A 24,049-nucleotide genomic window follows, 5' to 3' on the forward strand; every position below is an offset into this window, starting at 1 on the left:
GTTTCACACAGTACCTTTAAAACTTAACATGGTATTCTAACATACTAAATTTAGAGCCATAGGTTGGCAGTTCTACTTAAAATTGACGGTTTGACTTAGGGTAGACTCAACTCCACAGGTTGAATGTGTGATGAAAGTAATATTTCACCTATACTATTAACAGCTTGAACTTGAAAAATTACATCTTTATTGAAATGTAGTCCGTGTATCATTAGGTTTACCTACAATTCAGTGGGTTTTAGTGTATTCAGAGTTGTGCGACCATCACTACTATTGAACTCCAGGACATTTCATCAGATTGTAATAGCTAATATTCAATCAGTTCAGTTCAGTTGCTCAGTTGTGTCTGACTCTGCGACCCCATGGACTGCAGCACGCCAGGCTTCACTGTCCATTACCAACTCCCGAAGCTTGCTTAAACTCATGTCTTTTGAGTCAGTGATGCCATCCAACCATCTCATTCTCTGTCGTCCCCTTCTCCTCCCACCTTCAATCTTTCCCAGCATCAGGGTCTTTTCAAATGAGTCAGTTCTTCACATCAGGTGGCCAAGGTATTGGAGTTTTCAGCTTCAGCATCAGTCCTTCCAAAGAATATTCAGGACCTTTAGGATGGTTGGATCTCCTTGCAGTCCAAGGGACTCTCAATTGAGAGTCGTCTTCAACACTGCAGTTCAAAAGCATCAATTCTTCAGCACTCAGCTTTGTTTATAGTCCAACTCTCACATCCATACATGACTACTGGAAAACCATAGCTTTGACCAGACAGACCTTTGTCGGCAAAGTAATATCTCTGCTTTTAATGTGCTGTCTAGGTTGGTCATAACTTCTTTTCCAAGGAGCAAGCATCTTTTAATTTCATGGCTGCAGTCATCATCTGCAGTGATTCTGGAGCCCAAGAAAATAAAGTCTGTCACTGTTTCCATTTTTTCCCCATCTATTTGCCATGAATTGATGGGACTGGATCCCATGATCTTAGTTTTTTGAATGTTGATTTTTAAGCTAGCTTTATCACTCTCCTCTTTCACTTTCATCAAGAGGCTTTTCAGTCCCTCTTCACTTTCTGTCATAATGGTTGTGTCATCTGTGTGTCTGAGGTTATCGATATGGAACCTTAGTAGACCGTAAGAATAGCAGAATTTGGTAGCTGATAGTTCAGCTGGTAAAGAATCCATTTGCAATCAGGAGACCCCAGTTCGATTCCTGGGTTGGGAAGTTCTTCTGGAGAAGGGATAGGCTTCCCACTGCAATATGTTTGGGCTTCCCTGGTGGCTCAGATGGTAAAGAATCTGCCTGCAATGTGGGATTCCTGGGTTCTATCCCTGGGTTGGATAGAGCCCCTGGAAGAGGGCATGGCAATCTACTCCAGTATTCTTACCTGGAGAATCCCCATGGTCAGAGGAGCCTGGTGGGCTACAGTTCATGGGATCAGAAAGAGACACAATTGAGCAACTAAACACAGCACATAGAGTTTAGAAGATTATTAAAGATCTTCCTGCTGCAAAGCCAAGTCCAGTTAGTCTGTTAAAGCTTCAAAAACCCCATAGTTACTAAGAACATATTTTCTTTTTTGCTGATCATTTTCAAGTCAGACATTCTGATGCTTCATCCCTAAATACTTCAGCATGCATGTTCTCAGATGAAGACTGGCATAATCACAGTTTTCACAAAAAAGTCGTTAAAGCAACTAATATCCAGCTCATATTTAAATGTCCCTTAATTGTCCTCAAAATGTTTTTTATAGTATCCTTTTAAAAACTAAGATATATTTCAATATAATTTGAACTATTCCAGACCATCACAAAGCATAGCAAATTGGGCTTCTCTGGTGGCTCAGTGGTGAAGAGTCCACCTGCCAGTGCAGGGGACACCTGTTCAATCCCTGATCCGGGAAGATCCTACATGTCATGGAGCAACTGAGCTGTGCGCCATAATTATTGAGCCTGTGCCTTAGAGCCACAACAAGAGAAGCCACGACAATGAGAAGCCAGCACACTGAAACAAGTGAGTAGCCCCACTCACCGCAACTAGAGAAAAGCCTGTGCAGCAACTAAGATCCAGGACAGCCAAAAATAAATTATTTAAAAAAAATTTTAAAGGTAGCAAATTTTTGTTTTATTACTTTTTGATTCCCCGAATTTGACAAAAGCACAAACAAAAAAATTAAAAATCAAACCTAATAAAAGCAAATAACCTAAAACAGTATTAGCAGATTTCAGCATATTCACTTCAGTCGCTCTGTCGTGTCTGACCCTGCGATCCCATGGACTGCAGCACACCCGGCCTCGATGTCCATCACCAACTCCCGGAGTTTACCCAAACTCATGTCCATTAAGTCGGTGATGCCGTCCAACCATCTCGTCCTCTATCATCCCCTTCTCCTCCTGCCCTCAATCTTTCCCAGCATCAGGGTCTTTTCAAATGCGTCAGCTCTTCTCATCAGGTGGCCAAAGTATTGGAGTTTCAGCTTCAACATCAGTCCTTCCAATGAACACTCAGGACTGATCTTTTAGGATGGACTGGTTGGCTCTCCTTGCAGGACTGAACTGCTGTTGACAATATTCTGTCTGAACCTAGTTTCTCTTTTCCCCTCGTCTCATCACATAGCGGAGAAGGCAATGGCAACCCACTCCAGAACTCTTGCCTGGAAAATGCCATGGAAGGAGGAGCCTGGTAGGCTGCAGTTCATGGAGTCTCGAAGAGTTGGACACGACTGAGAGACTTCACTTTCACTTTTCACTTTCATGCATGGAGAAGGAAATGGCAACCCACTCCAATGTTCTTGCCTAGAGAATCCCAGAGACGGGGGAGCCTGGTGGGCTGCCCTCTCTGGGGTCACACAGAGTCGGACACGACTGAAGCAACTTAGCAGCAGCAGCAGCATCTCATAGCAGCCTTGTACTCCAAACCCAGAGTGCCTAAATCAACCGAGATAATTCTATACTCCTTCTGGGGACTTGTTCAAATCCCCCAAGGCAATCTGGTTCGATAGCATCACCAACTCATTAGACATGAATTTGAACAAACTCCAGGAGAGACAGGCAGACAGTGGAACTTGGCCTGCTGCAGTCCATGAGGTCACAGAATCAGCCACCAACGACTGAGCGACCGAACAACAATCAGTATAAGGTAAGGTATCTCCCCTGGCCTCAGAGGTGATTCAACTAGCAAGAGGTTCAATCTTTTTGTTTAGACTCGGAGAGATCGGTTGTTAAACAATTACTAGCACACCACCCCGATTTAGGTTGTCCCTTGCCTTTCGGTATCTGACTACAAGGATGTTACTGAAACAGCAAGAGATTAACAGCTATTTGAGGTGCGCTTGAAAGAAGACACGGAGAAGGCAATGGCACCCCACTCCAGTACTCCTGCCTGGAAAATACCATGGATGGAGGAGCCTGGTAGGCTGCAGTCCATGAGGTTGCTGAGTCTCACACGACTGAGCGACTTCACTTTTACTTTTCACTTTCATGCATTGGAGAAGGAAATGGCAACCCACTCCAGTGCTCTTGCCTGGAGAATCCCAGGGACAGAGGAGCCTGGTAGGAGGTCGTCTATAGGGTCGCACAGAGTCGGACAGGACTGAAGCGACTTGGCAGCAGCAGAAAGAAGACAACTTTGAGCCCAGCCAAAAGGCCCAGGGGAGGGGCAGGGCGAGAGGCGGAGCATCGGGCGATAAATCCCCGCCCCCTGACGCGCCGCTTTGCCCCGCCCCTCGCGGCGCCCAGAGACCTGGCCGAAGGTACCCATGGTGCTTCCCGGCAGAGCCATGGCCAGTAAGTACCGCCGCGGCCCAAGTTCGGGTCGGAATGGAGGCTTCGGGTGCGACGCCAGCGGAGCGTCTCGCCCGTTCAGCCTCTCTCTCCATCTCTTGTCCCCGCCGCGCCCTTGGCCTTCTCTGCTCTGGTGGTCGTGGGGCTGTGGGCCCAAGCGGCGAGGGCGGTGGGCGCGGGCGGGGCGGGGAGGAGAGGAGGAGGCCGCGGAGCGCAGCGCGGCGCACGCCGGGGACTCGGGGCTTCCGAAAGGGCCAGCGGGGTCGCGGGAGCACCGGGTCAGCGCGCCGGAAGGGCCCTCTACTTGCTCCCCGCCGCACGGGCTCTTGTGCTACGTGAGGCCGATTCCACGAGCATTCCGGGCTGGTCCGCTCCAGATTCATCGGCGCGGGAAGGGTGCTTATTTCGAATGAAAATTCCGCACCTTCCCTGGTGGTCTTTCCTAGTCCTTACCGCCGCCCCCGCTCCACGACCCGAAGACTGTGCCTTTCAGTAAAGCTTTCAGTACTTAGAATACCTCAAGTGTCCCGTGGGATTCTTGGAGGTTGCTGCTGGTTTTAGATTGGTTTGAACTTGGGTTTTGCAAAGGCACCAACCCTGATTATTTGTGGTTTGAGCCCCGTCAGGTGAAAATGAAGCCCCTGTTTTCTTTGATTCGGGCTTGGGTGGTAAGTGAACTCGTTAATGAACTCCACAGTGCGCCCCCTTCACACCCACTGGGAAATGCTGCCTTCTCTTGAACAACAACAAAAACGGGCAGTTTGTTTCTGCACCTGGACCTTGAACTTTCAGGTTAGGTATTAACATGTTTCTTGGGGGCTTCCCAGGTGGCTCAGTGGTAAAAGAATCCACCTGCCTATGTAGGAGAGGCAGGTTTGATCCCTGGGTGGAAAAGATCCCCTGGAGAAGGAAATGGCAACTCACTTCAGTATTCTTGCCTGGGAAATCCCAGGACAGAGGAGCCTTGTGGGCTACAGTCCACGGGGTCCATAGGGTCGGACACAGCTGAGCACGCATGTGTCACATGCTGCTTACACATCCCCACTCAGGATCAGCCCCAGGGATGAGGTTCTGGCTGTGTTCCCAAGCCTGTGCCTGATTCTTTTACACGAGGCAGTGGAGTGCTCTGGGCTTAAAAAGTCTGGAGACCTGGATTATTACAGGGTTGGCACAGCCCGTGTCAACAAGTCGTTTGATCGCTTTGGACCTCAGTTTCCCTCCTTTAAAATGAGCATAAACTGTTCCTACTGAGGTCTTGTGAGGCTCTCTCAAGGTGATAGTGTTTGTGGGAGTGCTCTCTGTTTTTCATTTCAACATCCTGGAGTGCAGTGCAAGCTGGTGCCTGAATGAACCTCCAGGATTGGAGTATAGACGTCCTTTTACACACCTCCTTCTGAGTGTGACTGTATCTTTCAGAAGAGGCTAATGAACTTAAGAGCTGTGGTTCTTGGTAGGGCTGAGGGCAGTGTTGATCTGACTCCATTGAAAATTGTTTTCAAGTTACCTGACTTCCCCCACTCACCCAGAAACAAACAAGGCGCCCCTCCTGTCTGCAGTCCAGATTTTGGCTTGATTGTGGCTGTGCCAGTTACTTTTTGGACTGGTTTCTTGCACCTTTCCCTCTGCAAGCCTCTTATTTATTCATCTACAAAATGCTGCTAATGATAACCCACATATGCTTATATGTGTAAAAGACCTGCACGTTCCGTATGCTGTTTCCCTGTTGGTCTCTTCGCTTAAGATATTTATCCTTCCCCTTGGTGAGTCCTTGATTGTTAGATTACAGTGAATATTAGTATAGCCAGGGACATGAACTAGTCATTGTAATCTAACAATTAAGGATTAGTATAGTATAGCCAGGGACCTGATGACTTCCCTGTAGCTCAGATGGTAAAGTATCTGCTTGTAATGCAGGAGACTTGGGTTCAGTCCCTGGGTGGGAAGATCCTCTGGAGAAGGAAATGGCAACCCACTCCAGTATTGTTGCTTGGAAAATCCCACAGACAGAGGACCCTGGCGGGCTATAGTCTGTGGGTGTCGCAAAGAGATGGGCACGACTGAGTGACTAACACTACCACTAGGGACCTGAAAATGAGAAGTGTGTTCATTTTGCAGTTGAGATGAAGTGACTTGTATCTCATCCTCCGCCTCAAGGAACTCCCCAGCCGTGGAACTGTCCTGCCTCGGCCCCTCTATGGAGTGGGTGTTTTGCACGATGTCGGCCAGTCCCCACCCTGGTCCTGGACAGCTGCCTTCCTGGGTGGGAGCGGGGAGAGGAAGCCATCAGAGAGCCGTGGGGGATCTCAGCTTACCCTCCCTCAGAAGCGGAGACAAAGCCCCACCTCTCAGTTACAGTGGAGACTCGATGGGATGTTCTGTGATGTTCTGGTGACAGCTCAGGCTGTTTGCCCCAAAGTAATCATCCCAGCTTTTGTTTTCATCCGTTCTTTGAAACTATTTGACAAGCTGCGTTCCAGGTTCAGTTTAGTTCTTCTCATTGTATTTAGGAGAAACCAAGGAATGGACATCAAGGCTGTATATCGTCACCCTGCTTATTTAACTTCTATGCAGAGTACCTCATGAAAAATGCTGGGCTGGATGAAGCAGAAGTTGGAATCAAGATTGCTGGGAGAAGTATCAATAACCTCATATGCAGATGATACCACCCTTATGGCAAAAAGCAAAGAGAAACTAAAGAGCCTGTTGATGAAGGTGAAAGAGGAGAGTGAAAAAATTGATTTAAAACTCAGCATTCAAAAAACTACGATCATGGCATCCAGCCCCATCAGTTCATGGCAAATAAATGGAGAAACAATGGAAACAGTGACAGACTTTATTTTCTTGGGCTGCAAAAGCAGCACAGATGGTGACTGCAGCCATGAAATTAAAAGACGTGTGCTCCTTGGAAAAAAAGGTATGACAAACTTAGCATGTTAAAAAACAGAGACATTACTTGGCCAACAAACATCCAAATAGTCAGAGTTATGGTTTTTCCAGTAGTTATGCATGGATTTGATAGTTGGACCATAAAGAAGGCTGAGTGCCTAAGAATTGATGCTTTTGAACTGTGGTTTTGAAGAAGACTCTTGAGAGTCCTGTGGACTACAAGGAGATCAAACCAGTCTGTCCTAAAGGAAATCAATCCTGAATATTCATTGGAAGGACTAATGCTGAGGCTGAAGCTCTAATACTTTGGCCACCTGATGTGAAGAGCTGACTCACTGGAAAAGACCCTGGTGCTGGGAAAGATTGAAGGCAGGAGGAGAAGGGGACGACAGAGGATGAGATGGCTGGATGGCATCACTGACTCAATGGACATGAGTTTGAGCAAGCTCTGGGAGTTGGTGATGTACAGAGAAGCCTGGTGTGCTGCAGTGCATGGGTTTGCAAAGAGTTGGACAAGCGACCGAATGACAACAACAAGAAGAAGGAATGGACATCTAGTTTTCCTATTTTTAGGATTAACCCTGAGTCAAACAGGTCTTCATCAAAGGCCAGGGTCTGTCAATGTTGCTTCTCTGGGGACGTTTTTACAGGTGCAGGAGAAACAGCCAGAGAGAGAAGTCACTGGACTCTACAGCAGAGTTGGGGTAGGGAAGCAAGGCCAGGCCAATTAACTTCCAGATAATTTCAGAAGTTTTGCAGAGCTTTGTGGGTTATGACATGGTTGGGAACCTTTAATGTAGCCTTCTATCAAGACCACAAGCAGAAACTGTGTCAGTAAGTGTCCAGGCGGGACTTGGAAACCACACTAGTCAGTTGAACAGGAAAAAATTTATCTAGAGGACTATTAACCAGTAAAGGTGATTATGGCAAGAGCTAAGAGAGAGCTCTACAGGAAAAGCAAGTGTCGGATGTGGTGACAACCTCAAAAAAGGAATAAGCCTGGAGGAACCGGTGACCTTCTTGCCCCAAGGCTGACAGCAGGTTTGCTTGGCGGGGCTGGTTCTGTGATTTGTGGGACTCAGTCTCCAATGAAAATGTGGGGCCCCTTGTTCAGACAGCAGGAAGAAGTGCTGTTTGGTTTTCCTTCCACAGTGTTTCAGTCTTTCGTGGTGTGTTTCATTTGCTACTTAATGGTGTGCTCCTCTGGGCACCGGGAGATTCGTGGGGTGAGTGCAGGCCCTCCCAAGGTTCCTCCCTGTGGCACATGTGCAGCCCATCGGCTGCCAGCCTCCCCGTCCCCCAGTGGCTGGACCAATGCACTGTGTCCCAGCTGGCGATGGGGAAGCTGAGCTAGGTGTGTCTGCTTCCTTCCTGCTCACGGTGGGGCGGGGACTGCCAGAGAGACTTCACCCGGCCGCGCTGGAAGGTGCTCAGCACCTGGCTGAGAATGGACTGGGGCCTGAGGTCGCATGATAAGAGATAGTTCCCTAGTCAAGCCCAGTCGCCTCTCTCCTTCTAAGGGAGAGGCTGGCCCTGCTGGCTTCACTTCAGATTCTTGTGCCTGGAGTAGGCTTTGCTCACACTATGGCTGTGTCTCAAGGTTGTTCAACCCCAGCATTGTTGACATTTGCTGCTGCTGTTTTAGTCAGTAAGTTGTGTCTGACTCCTTGCAACCCTGTGGACCGTAGCCTGCCAGGCTCCTCTGTTGATGGGATTCTCCAGGCAAGAATACTGGAGTGAGATGCTCTGCCCTCCTCCAAGGAATCTTTCCAAGCCAGGGTGGATAATTCTTTGTCATCAGGGACTATCGTGTGCCTTGGGGCATGTTTGGCAGTGTCCCTGACCTCTGCCCACTAAATGCCAGCAGCACCAGCAGTCGGGACCATTAGTAGTGTCTCTAGACGCTGCCACGCGTCGTGGGGGTCCGACTTACCCTCCATGAAAAACAGCTGCTCTATCTGAGTCAGCAGTCAGATCTTCTGACCGCTCCTCTCTTTTATCTTCCTCCTCAGCTTTCCGCTTGGCCCTCATCCAGCTTCAGGTTTCTTCCATCAAGTCAGAGAACCTCACTCGAGCCTGTGGCCTCATCCGGGAGGCATCGAAGCAAGGAGCCCAGATAGTCTCCCTGCCGGTAAGTCTGGGGTGGCCACCCCGTTCTGAGCACTCTTTTCCCGGTAGTGTGGTGTCTGCTCATTCTGGGTCCTAGGGACCAGCAGGGTCCCTTTGGACCCCAGGATGGTTCCTCGTCTGTATGGAAGATGACCTAGCAAGGGTCTTTGTGATAGGACATGCCAGCTTGGTGACAGGTCTTTAACTTTAGGTCACCTGCTCAGTTCAGAAGCCCAGGAGTCAGAGGGACTTACCTAAATCCAAAATACTCAGTGCCTCAGGCACTTACCTTCTCTGCTTGCATAATCTAGTCTTCACGAGACCAGGACATTGATTTTAGCACTGAGCTTCCAACATTTTAAAAACATTGTTGAAAATTGTTAAACACTTAGGAAGCCTGTAGTATGTAGTGAGCCAAAGGATGCTGCATCAGTGTGCTAGGTGACCTGTTTAAAACAGAATCAGCTGAAGATGGGGCCACATTTGTTTGTCAACAAGTACAGGGTCAGCCCCACGGACAGTCCCACATTGGTCAGAAGATGCACCTATCGGCCCCTTCTGCTGGCAGAGGCCTGCAGGGGTGAGCGGTGGAACTATTCCTGACCGTCCCCGACCTTGCGGTGGGGAGGGGGCAGCCATCTGCAAGCCCTGGAGACTCTTCAGGGCTAGCTTGTATTGATATTCTAGGCTCTGGGCCATTTACCAGGGAGGCCAGTGAGTAGGAGTCTTCAGCAGGGGCACTTGAGATCTTAATGTCGCTCCAGTCGTGGGACTCACCTCTCCTTGTATTCAGTCATGGCCTCTTGTCAGTTTAGGCTGCTGGGGGTCAGAGCCTAAAGGCCAGGAGCGAAAGCACTTGAATTCTGCATGTGTCCCCTGCTAAAGTATCTTCTACAAGTTGGTGATCCTCGGCCTTGAGTTTCCTAGCACAGACAAGCAGTCTCAGTGAATGTAAATGAATGAACTGGAGGTGAAATGCATGAGTTTTCTTTTATCACAGAGCTGTTGAGACACATTCAGGGGAGTGAGAGAGTTTGCAGGATCAAAATGATGGTGCTGGAAGGGAGCTTAGAAACATCCCTCATGTGTCCCGTATACATGAGGAAATACCTTAACCTCGGTGGGTTTCACGGCTTCTGTATTTTTGAAAAACATAGGCTTTATTGCTTTACGTAGCTAATAATATAGTTTTGAGAGTCTGGATTCATCTTAACACTCCCAATCCTGTGAGCAAGCCCAGTGGTAGTGCGTCCCGGGTGCCCGACGCTGTGGAGGCGTGGTTTTGTGGACTCAGGGAGAGACAAGTGCAGCTTTTTGCCAAGGTGACCAGCATCCGGTTAAGCACACTGACTCCAGCCCCATCTGAGCCTGGGGCCGAATCCTGTCTGTGGCCACAGGCTCTTTAGCCTAAGGTGTCTGTGTTTTTCTTATTAGTTGTATTTTTTTACCTCTTTGAGGACTATGTCTTTTTACAGCAGAACTTTAAAATAAGTCGGGTTCCCCCCCATCTTTGTTCTCTTCCAACATTATTCTAGGAATGCTTTAATTCTCCATATGGCACAAAATATTTTCCTGATTATGCAGAGAAAATTCCTGGTGACTCCACACAGAAGCTTTCTGAAGTGGCAAAGGAGTGCAGCATATATGTCATTGGAGGTAACTTCCTACCCTCAAGGTATAATGGCCTAAACATTAAAAACATCTGAGAAACTATTGTTACATTTGAACCATGGAATACAAATTAGCCATAGAAAACAATGAGGTAGATCTGTCTATGTAGGATTGTGGAAGGATCTTCAAGACACACTTTGGTGGAAAAAGAGCAAGTTTGGTATGAAATGAACAGGTCCTTCCCTATAGATTAATGATCCACATAAAAGACTGTGTATTTTTATATGTTTATATGTTTATATATTTTATATGTGTAATTTTATATGTATTTATATATTAAGGCATAGTGAATATTGTACAAAGACACACACCAAACTGCTGAAAATTTTCTCATGGGGTACAAGGGCAGGTGGAAATGTGGAAAGAGAAACTATATCTGAAAGTCTTTAATACAGTGTTAAGACTTTCTTTTTATTTCCCCCAGAAAGAGACCACTGACATCAAAGGTAGCTTAGAGTTTTAGGCTTAGTGAAGTCAGTCAGAGAAAGACAAATTCTTTATGCTGTCATTTACGTGTAGGATCTAAAACAAGAAAACAAACGAATGTATGTAATGAAAGAGAAACAGACTCACAGAACCAACCAGTGGCTACTGTGGGGAGAGGGAAGAGGGGAGGAGTTAGGGATGGGGCGAGATCGAAACGACGATGTATAAAAGAAATAAGTAACAAGGATATGTTGTGCAGCACAGAGAAATAAAACCATTGTTTTCTAATAAATTGAGTGCAACCTAAAAAAAGATTGAATCATTATGTTGCATGCCTGAAACTAGTGTAATATTATAAATCAACTATAATTTTTTAAAAGTAGCTTTATTTATGTGGCTTGTTTAAATAAAAATGTTCTATTTGTTTACATAAAAATACAGTAAAACTCTTTAATGCAATAAACAAAATTCTTTCTGTATTCTGATACAGTGAGAATTAGAAATAAATAAGGGGTGGAGAACAGAGGACAGAGCAGAGCTAGAGCTACAGGCCCCGTATTTAGTGATGAGACTGGCATACCTTCCCACCTCAAGGCCTTTTTGGATACAGTTATGTTGCGGGACCTGGCGGATTTAAGTTGCGCGACTGTGAGTTCCCTGTGTTGCACCTAATGCTTCAGGTTAAGTGTTGCTCAAGAGCAAAGCTGAATTGAAAAATAGTTTGATTAGTTTTGAAACCTTTCTTTGGCCTCTGACTTAATTACATTTCACCCACACTCTGAAATTGGTCTCTGAAAAATTGTATTCAAAAAGAAGAGAATCATGATTAAATAACCCTTAGAAGACAGTAAACTTTATTGTTGGACCCGAGAAGATAGTAAACTGTAACAAGCCTTTGTCCTGTTATAAAAGAATGCTTCATTCAGAATGTTTTCTGTGTCTCTCTGTGTCTCTTTCTGTGTTTCTTTCTCAACAAAAGGGTCCATTCCTGAAAAGGATGCTGGGAAATTATATAACACCTGTGCCGTGTTTGGGCCTGATGGAACTTTACTGGTAAAGCACAGAAAGGTCAGTAGAGGATGTGGCAATTCTCACTGCCTCTTGAGAATTCGCTCTGAAGTTCTCAGTACCCATCCTGTGGTATACACACCAGGCATTGGATTAGTTGGCACAGGTGGTTATACCTGGCTATTGGCCTGCTGATATAAATTGTAGACTCAGCCTATCAATTTTGGCCAAGGAAAAACCTACAAGAATTTGGATTAGGATGGTATCCCTGGTGGCTCAGATGGTAAGTGTCTGCCTACAGTGTGGGAGACCTGGATTCGACCCCTGGGTCAGGAAGATCCTCTGGAGAATGAAATGGCAACCCACTCCAGTACTCTTGCCTGGAAAATCTCATGGACAAAGGAGCATAGTATGCTACAGTCCATGGGGTCGCAAAGAGTCGGACACGACTGAGCGACTTCACTTCACTTCAAACATATAGTGATCACTTTGGGGAGAGTTGACATCTTTGCAGTGGTAATGCATGCATATACACTTAGGATTGTTAAGTCTTCTTGGTAAATTGGTCCTTTTCTCATTATGATATGTCCTTTTTTTCTGGTATACTGATTGTCTTGACGTTTATCTCTGATATTAGTAAAGCCACTGTAGTCTTCTTCTAATTACTGTTTGGTACATCTTTTTCTAGAAAATCTTTTATTTTCAATCTGTATGTCTCTTTATATATAAATGCTTCTCTTGCAGACAGCATGTAGTTGGGTCTTGCTTTTTTTCATTCTGACAGTCTTTGCCTTTTCACTGGAGTGGTCACTCTATATTTAATGTAATTATTGCTATGATTGGATTTTAAGCACGTAGACATTGAATTACTGTTTTCCCTTTGTTCCTCTTGCCTGCATTCTTTTGAGTTGAGTAGTAGTTTGCTCTTTTTTTCCCTAAGTTGTTGCCCTAAGGATTACAGTATACACACTTTATCTTGTCATAGGCTTCTTAGTTAATAATCTGTTTCTTCCTGTGAAATTTAAGAACCTTGCAGTTGTATCGGTCCATTCTTTATGCTGTGGTTGTCATGCATATTGCATCTATATACATTATAAATACCACAAAATACTAATTTTTAATTTCAGTAGTCACTTGTATTTTAAAGAAATTAAGAGAAATATTTCATGTTTACCTCACCGTTTACCATTTCTGGTTATTTTCTTTTCTTTCTGAAGACCTTAGTTCTGTCTGGTATGTTTACCATCAAACAAAAAGACCTCCTTTAGCATTTTGAAGTGAGCATCTGCTAGATATGAATTCTCTTAGCTTTATTTATGAATATATCTTTACTTTGCCACTTTTTAAAAGATATTTTTGATGTGGACTGTTTTTTAAAATCTTTTTGAATTTGTTGCAGTATAGCTTCTGTTGCTTATGTTTTGGTCTTTTGGCCAAAAGGCATGTGGGTTTTTAGCTCCCTGACCAGGGGTCGAACCCCTACCCCCTGCAGTGGAAGGGGAAGTCTTAGCCACTGGACCAGCAGGGAGTCTCTGCCTTCATTCTTAAAAGATGTTTTTGGTGGAATAGAATTCTGGGTTGACACTTTTCTTTTTTTCCTCAGATGTTTGAGAGACATTATTCATTATTCAGTTATCTTCTAGCCTCTTTTTTTCCCCCCAATACAAAGTTAGTAGGGGTTCCCAGGTGGCTCAGTGGGTAAAAGAATCCGCTTGCCAGTGCAGGAGATGTTGGTTTGATCCCTGGGTTGGGAAGATCCCCCATATGAGGGCATGGCGACCCACTCCAGTACTCTTGCCTGGAGAATCCCATGGACAGAGGAGCCTGGTGGGCTGCAGTCCATGGGGCTGCAAAGAGTCAGATATGACTGAAGCAACCGAGCATGCACACACGCGTGAAGTAAGTGGTAATTTGTATTGTTCTCCTGCATGTAATTCATGTTTTTCTCTCCCTGCCTTCAAGGTTTTTTCATAATCTTTGGTTCTCAGTATTTTGACTCTTATATTCCTGATACGAGGTTTTTTTTGTATTCTTCCTGCTTTGTGTTTCTTTAATATGTAAATTTAGTTTCTCGCTATATTTGGGAAACTTGGGAGCATTAAATATAGAGTGACCACTCTAGTTAAAAGGCAGAGATTGTTAGAATGAAATATTCAAGAAATATTAAATATTTTTCTGTCCCTTTCTCTTCTTATGGGACTCCAATTTGCATACTGTTCACCAAACGCGGTCACCAAGCCTGTGGTTTTTTATTTTTACTTTTCAAACAAAAATTTTGTCTTTTTCAGATTGTATGTTTTCCATTGATTTTTTTATGTTCACTGAGGCTTCTGTAATCTCTCCTCTCCTGTAATCCAGTGAAATTTTTAAAAATTTCAGATGTTGAATTTTTCATTTCTCAAATTTTTATTTCATTCTCTTTTTACAGCTTTTATTCTCTACTGTGTTTCCTCTTTGTTTATTTGTTAAGAGCATGTATTTCTTTACGTTCCTGAGGTTAGTTTCAGTAGCTGCTTTATTGTCTTTGGTAGTGGTCACATCTGGGTCTTCCTGGGTCTGCTCCATTGCTGCTTTTTCTCCAAGAGTTTCAGTCATACCTTTGTGTGTCTGGTTTTTTGGATTGTGTATTGGATTATATGTTGTTGAGACTCTAACTTCTGTTGCGTTCGCCCGAAACGTGTTGAGTGTTTTATTTGAGCAGGTAGGTAGTTGGGGCATACTCACAGACCGGACTCTTCCTTGGTGAGGTGGGTGGCAACCGCAGCTGCTCTGCCTGTTGTAAAGTTTAGCTTTAGCTGGGCTGCTCAGAGTCTGCCCCACACATCTTTAGTGCATTGGTTAGTCAGAGATTTGGACGGGTTTTATATGTAAAATTTAGGGCTCTTCTTTTGCTTTCTCCTTTTAAGTGTTTCCCCCTCACTTTCCAGCTGCTGTGAAGCTCTGTCCTTTGATTCCTTGGCGGGTGTGTTGGTGGGTAGTTGTGACCACCACTCGCAGCCACAGCTGGGGCCTTGCTTCCAAATAAAAGTTGTAAACAAGTGGGAAACTCACCCAGCACTAGGTCCTGTCTTCCAGAAGTTGACTTCTCTCTAATTTTTGCCTGATTTTGATTATTGTCAAGTGCTTTTAAGTAGCTGTATTTTTTGTTTTGTTTTGTCCAGAGCTCAGGGTTACCTGTGAGAAAGCTGGTCTTTTAGGAGCCACTCTGCCATGACTGGAAACAGACCCAGCATTGGGCTTTAACAATTGAGTTTTCCAGTTCATGAATATATTTCTCTTTGCATTTTCTTAGGCTTTCTTTAATTTCTCTCCAAGTTTTTTAGATAGTTTTTTGGATATAGTCTTATATCATTTACTAGATTTATTCCTAAATGGTATTTCTAATGTCCTTTCATTTTCTGATTCTTGCTAGTATATAGACATACAGCAAATTTTAAAAATATTGACCTTGTATATAATACCCTTGCTTAAACTCATTCATTCTAATAATTCACCTGTGTATGTCCTTTGACATTCCTTAGGTACACAATTATCTGAGAATAATGGCTTTTAATTTTTTCTTTCTAATCTTTACCCTTTGTATTCTTTTCCTTCGCCTTATTGCTTTGGTTAGGACCTCTGGTACAGTGTTGAATAGCAGGTGTACTTACCTTGTTTCTGATCTCAACAGGAGAAGGGTTTTAATGTTTCACCTTTAAATAAGTTTCTTTAGATTTTTTTTTTTTTTTGCAGATTCTCTTTATTAAAGGGGTTCCCATCCTAGAAGAGTTTTTCTCTTTTAATTTTTAAATAAGAATGTTGTTCAGTGACTCAGTCGGGTCCAACTCTGTGACCCCATAGACTGCAGCGTGCCAGGCTTAAATAAGAATGGATGTAGAAATTTACCAAATGCTCATTATACACCTCTTAGGATGATCATGTGACTTTTCTCCTTTATTATGTTCGTGTGGTAAGTCACTTTGGTTTTACAAATGTTCAATCACATTTGCTTTCTTTGAATAAATCCAATTTGGAAGTTACTTTTTAATATATTGCTGCATTGGGTTTGGAGAACTACCTATTTTTGATCACTCGCCCACTCTCTACCTCTCCTTGCCAACGTGTCAGTTTGATTCTGATTCTGAGAAGTCTTCATTTAGCATTTATATTGAGTAAAAAAAGCAGCATATTAATTGCTTTCCATAAGAAATCTAGACTTTGATCTGCACACCACCAAGGGAAGAAGGATCATACAACCTACAGCAGCATTTCTCCAGTTCCCTGTGTTAGAAGTCATTTTCGTAGGATGTCGGCAGCTTGCGGGGTGGGTTGTGGGCAGGGTGGCGCTGCCCTTTGTACAAGTGATCTTAGAACACCCGCTTGGCTGGCCATGGAGAGGTGTGTGTTATTACTGCCATGAGCCCTGCTGGAAGGGAGGTAACCAAATCCTTTCTTTGTGATGCAGCTCCATCTGTTTGACATTGATGTTCCTGGGAAAATCACATTTCAAGAATCTGAAACATTGAGTCCTGGTGATAGTTTCTCCGCCTTTGATACTCGTACGTACCAGATAAATTCACCTCTTCTAGCAGTACCAGTAGACGAGGATCAGGTAGTCCTTTGTTTTTCATGATGTTGCTTTCCAACTTCTTTACAAAACCTGTCTGGAAGGCCAGGGGGAGAAGGGCAAAGAACGGTCAGAGATCTAGAAAGTGGGGGATTTAATGGAGAACTAAGGGTTTGACATGATTGTGCTTTTCCAGTGGTCACAGCCTTTATTAGTGTGATAGCTTCCAGCCTGTACCTATTAGGCCATGACTGAACACCTCCCACTTAGATAAGAAACATTTATTAATAATTAGAGTGAATTTCTCATTTCTGCTCTACTGACGTAAATGATGTTCTCACGAGGCAGAATCCACGCAGGAGCAAACTTACATGTTCTCTCTGTCCACGGGCCCTGCGTGAATGTACTCCCGTCAGTGTTCTGCGACCATTGGATCTTGGAGACTTTCCCTGGCCACACCTGCTTCAGGAAATTAACTTTGTACATTTTCTGTTTGGAGAACAGCTTACTGCAAGGTGGGCCTGGGTATCTGCTACGACATCCGCTTCACAGAGCTGGCACAGATCTATGCACAGAGAGGTGAGGCCGCCTTGGGTTAGGTCATGTAGATGCTCGGAGATTGATTGGCTCTGGGCTGTGCGGGTGGAGGGCATCCTTGGTCAGAAAACCTGGAGGGGGTCTTAAGCTCCGCATCTGTGTGAGTTCTCAGACTGCTTCTGGGAATGGGCAGTGTGGTTTTCTGGAGGTTGTAGTTTAACACACCACACAGCTAAGGCAGGAGCCACATTCCTAAACTAAACGTCTGCTCTGCTGTTGGATCCCTTCCGGCCACTGTGTTTGGAGAGGCACTGGGGCCCCAGTAGTAGGTCTGCCTGCACATGGCTCTCACCACTCACTAGCCCTAGATGTTGGGAACAGCAAAAAGGCAGTCCGTGCCACTGTGGTTCAGAGGACCAACCTGCCGACCGAGAAGCACAAGTCAGATGAGAAGCCCTGGGTTTTGGTTCCAGCTCTGCCCCTTAATTGGCACAGTGCTTTGGGTAAATTAATCTCTGGAGAACTGTGGGTCTCAGTTTTCTCATAGGAAAGGTGTGAGGATTACAGACAGAGAACTTACGAAGGTCCTCATATGATACTCAACAATACTAGCATCCTTACTAGACTGCCAGAGGTACTCTGACTCTAGTTTGTCTGTCACTATAAAGTGAAGTGGGTGCAGACGGTTTGACACCCTGCTCAGCAAAAGGTGGAGGTGCAAGGGCTCCAGGCTGGCTGTCTCAGTTGAGTCTTAGCTGGAAGAAGTAGAGCAATTAGTCTTCTCCTCATTTCAGTTGATGAACATCACAAAACATGGTCCTTGACCTTGGGAGCTGTCCACATGGTGCTGAGAGAAGTCTGAATGACAGATTCTCCACGTTTTTCAAGCAAAGTCACCTTTGCTTGAAAAGTGGTTGTCAGGATCACTGTACTTGTGTGTATGTGTTGTCTGTGTGTCTCTAGAGGAATTCACAGCCATCTATAACACTGCTGAATCTATTCACGTTGGGGGAGTTTGAGTTTGGTCCCCACTAGGTAAGGAGCAGAGGGAGGGCTAATGTGGTTGGGTGTCCACCTGCATCCCTATTCTTTGGCCTTTCTCGCCCCAAGGCTGCCAGCTGTTGGTATATCCTGGAGCTTTTAATCTGACCACTGGGCCAGCCCACTGGGAGTTGCTTCAGCGAGGCCGGTAAGAAAGCATCTCCGTGTTTCTCTGCGAAAACGTTTGCGGTTTGGTGGAAGCATCAGCCTTCCCCATATAGAATGCTGCCTCTGACTCAGGCTGCCCTGGCACCCAGAGGCAGTTCCCAAAGGTGACTCTTTGTCTTCCAGTCCAAAAGGAGGGCTTCTGCTGTGGGCTCCTCAGAAGCCACAGCACCAGCCTTGTGGATTTTGAGGACTGATGTCTGCATTTCCAGGAGCATTCACTGGAATGCTCAAGCATTCACCCATCAAGTGGGCAGTGATTTGATTTTCCTGTGTTCAGATAAGAATTTCTGTCTCTGATAGAGTTGCCAGAAGGTTTTACAGAGAATTGGAGACCCATGGAGTGTACATGGCTGGAGCCAAGGCAAAGGCAAGGGTTCTTTAGTCTGACAGCCCGGAGAGACTTGTGGTCACACTCAGCAGTCCCTGTGCTATGTAGATGGGTGCTTATCCTACTCCATCCTCCAGAGTTTCCTGCTAGTCTTGGTACTCTGCCAAGACACTTGTGATAAGTTCTTGTTCTTCTAACGTCTAAGTTCTGAGCGCTGCACATGGGACAGTTACTATTTCCTTAGTCGCCCGAGGAGTGGTGAAGGGCAAATAGCAGAGGTGGGTGTAACATAGAAGGGAACAGGAATATGACTGTGAAGTGCTCTGCAAACCATGAAATGCTGCTCAGAGATGATGGGTTGTTCATGAAAAGATTTTTTTAATTGAGGTATTATATACTTACAGTAAAGTGTACTAGTTTTAAGTTTACAGATCAGTGAATTTTTACATATGGATTCACCTCTGATCAGGATCAAATCTAGAACATTTCTAGCCCCTTGGGATGCTCCTCTTTTCTCCTTCTCAGTCAGTACTCTCCTCTCTCTGCCCAGGGGTGGCCACTATGCTCACATCTGGAGATGACAGTGATTTTTATTGGAAGGGGATGTAGAAGTGTTTGGCTGGTTGCATGATGGAAGGTGGTAGGGGTATGTGATCCCATGAGTATTAATAAATGCTGCTTTGTTGAAAGCAGGAAAAGCTGGAGAGAGCTTGGGATGACCTGGCATGAATCTGTTGTTTGAGCCCAGAGGGCTGTGGGTCAGGTGGCTTGGTGTAGCCGTGCTACCATCCGGTTCCTAATTCTTGCCTAATTTGAGGTGATGGGACTGCCCCATTGGCATGGAAGGGCCCTGCAGCCCTGCCCGGGGTGTTGTTCCAGCGAGGCCAGTCCATTCTCTCTGGTCACCTGGGTTGCATGAACTAGAGAAGCTCTGCTCTTTACCTGTTACAGGTTGGCTCAGGCCAGCGTTTCTCACTGTGGTGCTATGGACACTTTGGAGGAAATGGCTCTTTGTTGTGGGCGCCGTCCTCTGTGTTGCAGGATGTTCGCAGCACCCCTGACTTCTACTCCTCGATGTCAGTAGCCATCCCCTGGTCAGAAATGTCTCCAGACACTGGCAGAAGTCCCCTGCCGGGCAAAATTGCCCCAGTTGAGAACTAGCTTGTGCAGCAAGGTCTTTTTTGAAGAAAGGGTTCTGTGGCTTTGAATGTTTCTTCCATGTCCGAGCTAGCCTGTCCTGTCCTAGTTTTTGAAAGAAGGGTCTGGACACTTAGGGTAAAAATGTCTCAGATCTGTACTGTATAATTTACCTCTTTTCTGTCCATTGACGACAGGGCTGTTGATAATCAAGTGTACGTGGCCACAGCATCTCCCGCCCGAGATGAAAAAGCCTCCTATGTTGTCTGGGGACACAGCACTGTTGTGAATCCTTGGTGAGTTGGCTCTGCAGGGACAGGCTCACTGAGCTGAGAGAGGTGGTGCTTGGGCAGGTGGGTTGTCTGATTCCCGGGTGGCCCTGCGCCTCCCTCCGCTGCCGTCTCCCCGCAGGCCTGCCAGGTCACTGGCTCTCTCTGTGGGAGGAGCTTCCACTTGAAAGCCATGCGAGAGAGAAATGGCCCAGCTCTCCTGACTGAGTGCTTGGCCTCAGCCCTGTCCTGAGTTTCTGAGTGATGTTCATTGTCAACCAAACTTGGAAACGAGGCAGAAGTCACAGGTGGGTGGTTTTTTAGTAAAAGAGGCTCCCAAACTCTTGGCTTTGGGTTAAAATTTAGACCGGGTCACTGGACCTAGGGCTGGAATGAGTTGAGGGTAAGGATTTTGCTCCCTGCATAACACTTAGAGGAGAGTGGAGGATGGGTTGAATTAAGAGGAACTGTGAACTTGTCCTCTGTGAGAGGGTAAAGCATTCTATTACTTAGGGAAACCAGCATGGAAGTCTGCCCAGATACATACACAGCCGTATGGTAGTAGACATGTCTTACCGGCATTTGTACAGTTCACATGGTACTTTCCACACATTGTCTCAATTTGAGCTCTCAAGGACTTATCTTTATTTAACCCAGTTAATAGATGGTAGACTTGAAGTTCACAGGATGAAGTGGCCAGAATTGGTGTTTGGATCCAAGACTTTTGAATTCAGAACTTAGATTTATTCCATACTACTTCTCAGTATGTCTGTATGATTACGACACACACACACACAGATATGTATTTCTAAAATTTCAGGATAAACATATCAGTAACAAGGCTGCAAAGGCTTACATGTCACTGTGGGATTCCCAGAGTTCCTCTCTGCTGACTTTGTAGGACCACAGATGAACGTGTGTGGTGGGGAAGGCCTTGGGAGATATGGCCAGTGGGAGAGTCTCAGTGAGCCTCCTGCACATCAGGCTCTGGGGTGCATTGGAAGCTGGAAGGATAGAGTTGCCTTCAAAATTTTCTCAAACTTGACTTGGATTCCTCTGCAGACATTAGTGATCAGCTTACTGACCTTGTGGGGAGCTCTACTCACCCAGCTGTTTCTCCTGGTGAACTCTTACTCATCAGGCTGGCTGCTTTTGACACAGTTGGTTACCTAAGATTTGCCTGTATTTCTTCCTTTGCAGAATTTCCCCCATTTGGTTGGGAGCTGTGTGTCTTTTTTGTCATTGTGATAGGTGCCTAGGGTTAACATAGAGATGTTTGCATGCCGGGGCAAATGGGGAAAAAATAGAAGAGACTAGAAAAGGATTCAGTTAAACGGCATTAAGGATGATGTCTGTAGCTTATTGTGCCAAAAATCTGTGGCCCTAGATGGACCCAATTATTATATCAGATTGTTTGTTGTATTGGATCATTTTGTTTTGTGCTTTGGAAAAATTTCACAGATAAGGTTTTTTTAAATTAATGATTAATTTTTGGCTGTGCTGGGTCTTCGTTGCTGCACGCAGGCTTTCTCTAGTTGTGGCAAGTGGGGGCTACTCTCGTGTTGTGGAGCACAGGCTTAGTAATTGTGGCACGTGGGCTTAGTTGCCCTGCAGCAGCGGGGATCTTCCTGGACCAGGGATTGAACCTGCGTTCCCTGCATTGGCAGGCAGTTTCTTAACCAGTGGACCATCAGGGAAGTCCCACAGCTATGTTTTTGAAGGCCTGTTTTGGGCCAAGAGACTCAGCACTGGAAATAGTTTTCCAAATCAGCTTTTCCTCAGATTTTGTGGAGTGTTTTTGTTTCCATTGTGGGGTTCCTGCTGGGGCATGGTTCTACCACTTCTACTCAGGCCTCAAAGGTTGAAATCTCTCCCTCCAAACCCAAAAGCCATTAACACGGGGATCCAAGGATCACAGACTTGAGGCCAGAGATCCAGGCAGACCCAAGCCTTCCCTCTCCATCTCCAGGGTTATGTAGCAGCCTTGGGAGGTGTGAAGAAACAGAGCTAGACTGCCCTTGGAAAGGGATCTTGAATGTACTCACGACAGGGTGGAAGTAATAAATAATCTATAGTAGGAATAGGAAAGTTTTATTCAAGCCAAACTGAGGACTGTAGCCTACGACACAGCTTCTCAGATAGCTATGAGGAATTGTTCTGAAGAAGCATTGTTTGCAGCAGTTTTATATCTTATCAGAGCAAGGAACATCAAACACAACAGGTACCTTCCTTCAAGATTTCAAAGAAAAAAAAAGATTATTTTCTCACTATGTCCTCACAGAGCTCATATTTCCACTTTATAGATTAGGAAGTAGAGATTCCACATGGCTTGCCAGAAGACCACACAGCTACTTAAGTGATTCAGTTCAGTTCAGTTGATCAGTTGTGTCTGACTCTGCTACCCCATGGATTGCAGCATGCCAGGCCTCCCTGTTCATCACCAACTCCCAGAGTTTACTCAAACTCAGGTCCATCAAGTCAGTGATGCCATCCAGCCATCTCATCCTCTGTCGTCCCCTTCTCCTCCTGCCTTCAATCTTTCCCAGCATCAGGGTCTTTTCCAATGAGTCAGCTTTTTGCATGAGGTGGCCAAAGTATTGGAGTTTCAGCTTTAGCATCATTCCTTCCAATAAACACCCAGGACTGATCTCCTTTAGAATGGACTGGTTGGATCTCCTTGCAGTCCAAGGCACTCTCAAGAGTCTTCTCCAACACCACAGTTCAAAAGCATCATAGGAATTTATGCCCGTATTTTCTTGTTTTAAAAACCGATTCCTTCCCATTTGGTCTGTGAGATAGGGCGGAAGAACAGAGATAGTAAATAACAGCAATTATCAGGGAATTGACTCATTCCCCGAATGTTTTTCAGGGGGGAGGTCCTTGCCAAAGCTGGCACTGAAGAGACGATCGTGTATGCAGATATAGGTAAGATTCACTCTGGCCCAGTTTAGGTGTCTGGTGTCCCTGAGTGCCCTGAGGCCAGATTCTATAGCTGTAGAACACCAGGAGGGACTCCTTTATGCCCTGCCCTCCTCATTTATCCTTGGTTCTCTGGCTAAGCCCTGGGCTCTGTCTCAGCCTGAGTTTTCTTGGTTTGGTTTGAAATGACACCAGGGGCAGTGCCAGGCTGAATGTGCCTCCTGACAAGGCCCATGAGTAAATTACTGGCTGGGGCTCTGGTTGTTTCTCTACTGTTTGGGGAAGAAGTTCCTGTTGGCAAGTAAGGAATCACATCTACTAATAGTACACTTTTCTGTTTTTGCAGACCTGAAGAAGTTGGCTGAAATTCGCCAGCAAATCCCCATTTTTAGCCAGAAGCGATCAGATCTCTATGCAGTGGAGGCCAAAAAATCCTGATGTTTCCAACATGTCATGAAACAGGAAGATATGTTTCTACAGGATAATCAACAATCTTATGAATTCTTTAATGGAATTTTTTTTTTTTAAATAATTTCAGCCTTTTCCCTTCCTGAAAAGGGAAGCTCTGTTGGGATGATGGAGCTGATGCTGGTATTCTCCACACCATATAAAATGGTCAAAAAGGGCTGGCATTGAAGAACAGGAGGAGGGCGGGTGTGGCTCTAAGTCTTCCATATTCAAGTTGTCTCAAGCAGTTATTAAAATATCAGATCCTGGTATCCTTGATGGTTGATCCACCTGTGTATTTGTGTGGTGAACCTCTTATCTGATTGCTGGAGTTGGAATACATTATGCAGAAACCTTGGTCTTCGAGCAGCATCTTAATGTCACATTTGGTCTGCGAGTAACTGTGGGATGGATCCTTGGTGTTTGCTAGAGGAGATGGCAGCTCTGCCCTCCCTGCAGCCTTAGGGCTCTTCAGATTCAGGGAGGAGCTAAGGATTTAAGACCCCTCCCCAGTTTTAAGGGAAATGTCTCAAACATGAGCCCCCTGGCAGTGGCATAATTTGGTCAAGGCAACTGAAGTGTGAGCTGCACAAGATTCTCTTAATATGGGTGAGTGTCTGAAAGTCAAATGGCAACCCACTCCAGTGTTCTTGCCTGGAGAATCCCAGGGATGGGGGAGCCTGGTGGGCTACCATCTATGAGTTCGCACAGAGTTGGACACGACTGAAGTGACTTAGCAGCTAGGAACACTTTTAGCTTGATAAAGTCAAGTTTTTAGCTTAGTGGT

At 45.4% G+C, this 24,049-nt stretch overlaps 1 protein-coding gene across 6 annotated transcripts; it reads left to right on the top strand.

Moving 5' to 3' along the window:
* The first annotated feature begins 3,641 nt into the window (after positions 1 to 3,641).
* NIT2 (nitrilase family member 2) lies at positions 3,642 to 23,546 on the top strand. 6 transcript variants are annotated; one of them, XR_008710312.1, is made up of 11 exons: positions 5,785 to 6,684; positions 8,669 to 8,787; positions 10,301 to 10,421; positions 11,842 to 11,930; positions 16,315 to 16,408; positions 16,921 to 16,995; positions 18,064 to 18,142; positions 19,825 to 19,923; positions 20,039 to 20,204; positions 22,766 to 22,821; positions 23,162 to 23,241. XR_008710312.1 is itself a non-coding variant. In XM_055567924.1 (10 exons), the coding sequence occupies exons 1-10, from the start codon at positions 3,746 to 3,748 to the stop codon at positions 23,251 to 23,253; spliced, it is 852 nt and encodes a 283-aa protein (XP_055423899.1). In that variant the 5' UTR covers positions 3,642 to 3,745; the 3' UTR covers positions 23,254 to 23,546. The 6 variants fall into 6 exon arrangements, 5 of the variants coding, with proteins under 5 accessions (XP_055423899.1, XP_055423897.1, XP_055423898.1 ...); XM_055567924.1 differs by lacking the exons at positions 5,785 to 6,684; positions 20,039 to 20,204 and adding an exon at positions 3,642 to 3,773 and having other exon boundaries at positions 23,162 to 23,546; XM_055567921.1 differs by lacking the exon at positions 20,039 to 20,204 and having other exon boundaries at positions 5,803 to 6,684; positions 10,350 to 10,440; positions 23,162 to 23,546.
* Positions 23,547 to 24,049: the final 503 nt, after the last annotated feature.

This window comes from Bubalus kerabau, chromosome 2 (assembly GCF_029407905.1).
Source record: "Bubalus kerabau isolate K-KA32 ecotype Philippines breed swamp buffalo chromosome 2, PCC_UOA_SB_1v2, whole genome shotgun sequence".
Lineage (NCBI taxonomy): Eukaryota > Metazoa > Chordata > Mammalia > Artiodactyla > Bovidae > Bubalus > Bubalus kerabau.

Excerpts from the sequence above, each read along its gene's own strand:
- NIT2 (XM_055567920.1), top strand. The coding sequence starts at position 6,357 with ATGCTGGGCTGGATGAAGCAGAAGTTGGAATCAAGATTGCTGGGAGAA. Across the intron at positions 10,422-11,841 it reads CAGCATATATGTCATTGGAG|GGTCCATTCCTGAAAAGGAT; the intron begins GTAACTTCCTAC and ends TCTCAACAAAAG. Across the intron at positions 22,822-23,161 it reads GATCGTGTATGCAGATATAG|ACCTGAAGAAGTTGGCTGAA; the intron begins GTAAGATTCACT and ends CTGTTTTTGCAG.